At 39.7% G+C, this 5083-nt stretch overlaps 1 protein-coding gene across 1 annotated transcript in view; it reads right to left on the bottom strand.

Moving 5' to 3' along the window:
* Positions 1 to 3974: 3974 nt before the first annotated feature.
* Positions 3975 to 5083, bottom strand: part of LOC106534520 (AN1-type zinc finger protein 5) — a 7952-nt gene continuing 6843 nt past the window's right edge. Inside the window, exon 6 of the mRNA XM_014031174.1 lies at positions 3975 to 4942. Coding sequence (XP_013886628.1) covers positions 4794 to 4942 — 149 coding nt within the window. The 3' untranslated portion in view covers positions 3975 to 4793. The remainder of the gene's footprint in view (positions 4943 to 5083) is intronic.

The raw sequence follows: 5083 nt of genomic DNA, 5'->3' as shown, positions 1-5083 counted from the left end.
GGCTGGCACCCCTACAAAATAAAAGTAAACTAAAAAATTAAATAAAAGGAGATACCTTGGAAACCGTCACAACGTGACCTCCAGAGAGACGTGAGTTCAGAGTAAATAAACATTTGTGACGAGGAAGAAACAATGTTGATCGTTTGTGGACTATTTTTACCAGAGGAAAAACAATACCATAGGACTTTTAACATCCAGCAGACTTCCTGGTGAGTCATGACAGMTTTTTTTTTGCGTTCTGTATTTTGGATTCCCCTCTGTGTTTACGTCACCTCGCTTTCTGATTGGCTACACGTCTCATTCACAGGCTGCAAGCTCGGGTGAACGCTACACACACTGTGATATCGGGCCAAAAAATCAAACATGTTGAAAATCCCTGATTTGAGGTCGGAGCGGTCCTGACGTCCTTCCGAGCTGACTAGATCACTCTTAACTCCACCCACGATGGGAATATCTGCTCAGATTATCTTTAGAGCCATCACGATAATCTGGACTTCCTTAAGATTGTCGGAAGAGCAAAAARCGACCTGATTTTCTTGTAGTGTGACGCCAGCCTTAAGAGATGAATGAACCAATTGGCGGGCCGAATTAGTCATCCGGGCCGCTGGTTGAATAGCCCTGCCTTAGATGTTTTCTCTGCTTGATGCCAATGATTTGACCCTTCTAACACAGACTGACATCTTTTCCACGACCACTGGACGTGTCTTTCRACATGGTTGTTTAAGAAATGAGGAACAACTCATTGCACTGGTTGGCTCGTACCTGTTTGCTTAGTTAAATCCAGGTGGAGACTTTTGTTTTGGCCAGGCACCGTATATACGTTGGTATARGAGATTAGCTCTCAAGCTAACATTAGCTCAGAAGCTAATGTCACAGTCACACATGTATTAATAATATGTGTACAGTGATAGCACCAGAGCTAAWATAATTGCTGTAAGAGAATGGAAAACACTTTTATATATTATGTGCGTTATGTTAAGAATTTGTTTTAGTCTCACCTGCCACCCATCATCATCATCCCCAGAATGCATTGTGTTAGGAACAAAATGGCGACGTGCTGAAGTAAAAAAAATGTACTAAACATTATTTATTTGGCACCAACAGTCCAAGTTCAGGTTTAATGTATCAGGTCAAGCAGAGGAAACCACTGGACCCGACCTGTAACGGTGTTTGTTATCTGGGTCGAGGGAGGRCAAAGCTCATCTCATGTGGTGAAAAACATAACAAGATTTGTGTTGCTCTAAACATAACACAACATAACACAAAACAACAAAACAAAAAGAGCTTCGGCTCACCGTCCTCAGCAGCGGCATCCCTTTTCCTCGGCATGATGCAAGTGGAAAAGCGGCGGTCTGTCCTCCGCGTGAACGCTCACTTCTCTGGCTCCTCTTCCTCTGCACCCCCCAACTCAGGTGTCTGACAGCTCTGTTGCCATGACGACCACAGGTCCAGGTGTCAACAGGTGTTGGAGAAGTTCTAAAACACCCAACGATAAGGCGACTGATCCACTGCTTGCTGAAATAAAAAGCTGGGATATAATTCAGGAGCTTGTATGAAATGATCTAGAGCGGGTCTGATCCGGACCTGAGGCGGATCTGATCCAGGAGAAAGTGTTCGGATCGTGCTTCACTAAAACAGCCTCTCACTCTCACTCATCGAGTCACAGGAGAACTGCAGCCGTCTTAAAGATTTAATGAAGGTTTAGGTTTCTGTGTGAGCGGCTCGACACACAAGCTGTTAAAATACTGCTGCTCGGCCGTGCAGCAGGAGGGTTTTCTTTATTTTCACCACCGCAGGTTATGACAGCTGAGTCAGCAACGTCGCGGGGTCTCATGAAACATTAGAGCAGAGCTCGTTTTCCACATCTGTAATGCTCCGGTTACAGCCGGACGCTCCCACAGGTGATCTGCACACATCCGGTTCACACAAGGTCCACAAAGTTTGGTTTCTCCAGTTTTAGCTCGTCTTCTTTTTAAATTCAGAACAGAATTTAAAATTTACTAACTGCAGGTTTACTCCTGGTTCCTAGAGTTTCTAGAACCTACTTCCTGTTTCAGGTTGACTCGACCCTCCTGCTGCCCTCGGGTCAAATCCAGCCCTGCAGCTGTTTATTCAGGGATATAAACAAGTATTCAGTTTAAATAAATAAATAAAAATGGGGCCATTTTTAATCTCAACCTGTTTTTATTGACTTTTTGCCTCAGAGTTGAATTATTTCTCTGCAGCAGGTTGTTAGATTTGAACTTTATTTCTGAAACCTCCTCAGCCCCGGGTTTGTGCTTGAATTAACGAGCTCAAATGTAATTAAATGTCTTTACTTTTACAAACTATATTTAAACCTGCAGTTCCAAATTAAAGCTAACAATCAGAGTGAAAAGTATCAGAGAAAACAAAGGTCTGAATTTTGATATTTTTTCCAAGAAATCTGAGATTAAAGCCAGAATTATGAACATTCTTTCCAGTGGCCATAATTGGCCCTAATCTGCTTTTGTATTTCAGAGATAGGGAGGATGGAACAGAAAAAAAAAGGTAATTTTCCCCCTCACCTGAATTAGTTTTCGAAATAAGTATAAAACCATTTATAAAATATAATGAATGAGGCTAAAAATGATTTGGAAACCACAAATCCACATGTGGACCTGTGTGAAAATCCATGCAGCTGAAACAAACTGGAGCAAAGTTTTAATAAAAAAAACAAAAATATWAAAAAAAAACTTGGTGTTATTCTGTACAGGATGGAACAAGTTGGTTCCATCAATAAATGTTTAAAAATTTCAGGTTTTTGATCACATTTCTTACATATCTGAAAACAATGGCTACAGAATGTTTATATTTTGTTTTACATTTATTTTTCACCATATTCATATAAAACAATGAGAAATGATTATATTTGAGCATAACTAGAGTATATTTACTGAAAAAAATCCTTTCAAAACACTTTACAACATATTTTGTAGGGGTGCAACAATACATGTCTCTGTATGGAAGAATACACACCATGTATGTAATAATACACACCATGTATGTAWTAATACACACCATGTAATAATACACACTATGTATGTAATAATAGATTTTTAACATTTATTTTATCAACTTGTCTTCTGAAGATGCTCTGTGTTGAAGGATCAGTGGATCTGTGTTCGACTACTCCACCTAGTRTGCACTGTGGAGCACAGATCCACTGAGAAACTTGTTTCAGCAACTTTTAATTAAAAACTGGACTTTTGAGGTTAAACAAATGTTCATAATTAATTTAAATAAATGACAAGTTAAGGGCGTGAACGTTTTTCTTTCGTATCAAAAAAAAACAACATTGAACTGAATCGATTTTCCGTTTTGTTGCACTCCTATTTTAGCATTTGCTTTGACTAGCATAAATAAAATTACAGATTTGTTTACCTTTACTGATTGGACAGAGAAATGTTTGAGCTTTTAGCAAAAKTGCTGATGTTTCAGTGGAAACCACGTGTTTAAATGAGATGTCTGTTAACAGAAACAGGAAGTTAAATAAAATTAAACTTTTAAAATCAGAATTACTGCATCTGTTCCACCACCTAATTATAAATAATTATCTTTACAAATTACAGTAAGTGCAGTCAAGTTCAACATTTTAAAGATCAGAGACAATAATATTTGTTTGGTTTGCAGACTTTAAGACTTTACAGGAAGCACATGATGCTGGAAAGCCTTCAGATCCAGTTTTAGCTTTGTTCTCATGCCTACAGCACCACCTACTGTTCCTGCAACATTCAACACCTTTTCATCCCTGTGAAGTCTAACAGGACGGCAAAACATCAAATAAACCCTGAACTTTTCAAAACAAAGGCCTCAATTTAAAACGTTTTAAAAAGTCCTGTTTCCCTCCACTTTTAGGCGTTTGAATAACGATTTAAGTAATTAGAGTGAACCAAGTCTGTGTTAGCAAAATATCTCAAACTACTGGATGGGTTTTAATGAATTAGAAACYTTTGTATATTTGTGAACATAATTTATTTACATCATACAATTTAATGTCAGAAGATTACACACACTGCAGAATTTAAATACAAAGAATTTTACAAACTTGTTTAACTGAAGGGGTTAAAAAAAGGCAGCAAAACCCAGAATTTAAAAACCTACAACAAACACAATCACTTCAGCTTTTTCTGTTTTCAGTCATTCCCAACTTCAACTGGCATCAGATAAAAGAAATCTAAAGGAAAACATTTAACAGCAGAGTGAGAAGAAAAGAAAGTTTAACCCTTCGAGAAGCTACGAGTCCAAACGGCACTAGTGTTCTGGAGCTGATTACGCTTCGGAAAATAAAAAGTCAGGAGCCRGAATCTTCATGTGACTTCAGTGGACGGCAGGGAGTTAAAGAAAAAACAAAAATCCACACAGATGCCGTTCAGATCAGGACACAGCAAAAAAAAATTATAACACAGGATCAAACAAAAACAAAACCTCTAAAATCCTAACAAAGCAGGAGGGTTCAACGCCGACGTCCGGAGGCCAGAAACTGGCAAAAAAAAAAAAATTCCATTTTGCTACTCAAGCCAGCAGAGAGCAAGCACAAACAGTCGAGTCCAAACATCCGAGCAGAGTTCAGAGAAATCACAGAAGCAGAGCGTGCAGCGRCACACCCAAACATCAGCACACCGACAACTTCTCTGTTCAAAACAACCCAAAGTCTCACCGGGAGGATCCACCTGAATGCGGTAACGGAAGAAAACTAAAAGAAACCTTCAGGCTGAAGGCTGGGCTCAGCTCCACCTCATTGCTCCTGATGTGAAAGTCAGGCAGAGTTCTTTTCATATTCTCTGGATCTTCTCYGCCACCACCATAGGGTTCTCTTTGCGGATCTTGGCGGCGGCGTCGGCCCTGTAGTCGTACGGACAGTTGTGCTTGTCTGAGTACCGGTGGATCCCGCAGAACAGGTTCCCACAGCGACAATCAAAGCCTGGAAAACATCAAAGGAGTTAAAAACTGTTAAAATCTTTGAAATACAGTGAACCCTCACTGTCACAGTACCAGCACATAGCTGCTAACTGCTACAGCACCAGCACGTAGCTGCTAACTGCTACAGCACCAGCACGTAGCT

Source organism: Austrofundulus limnaeus, unplaced genomic scaffold (genome assembly GCF_001266775.1).
Source record: "Austrofundulus limnaeus strain Quisiro unplaced genomic scaffold, Austrofundulus_limnaeus-1.0 Scaffold1196, whole genome shotgun sequence".
Lineage (NCBI taxonomy): Eukaryota > Metazoa > Chordata > Actinopteri > Cyprinodontiformes > Rivulidae > Austrofundulus > Austrofundulus limnaeus.
Note: the sequence above shows the minus strand (reverse complement) of the source record. Positions and strands in the feature narration are given on the sequence as shown.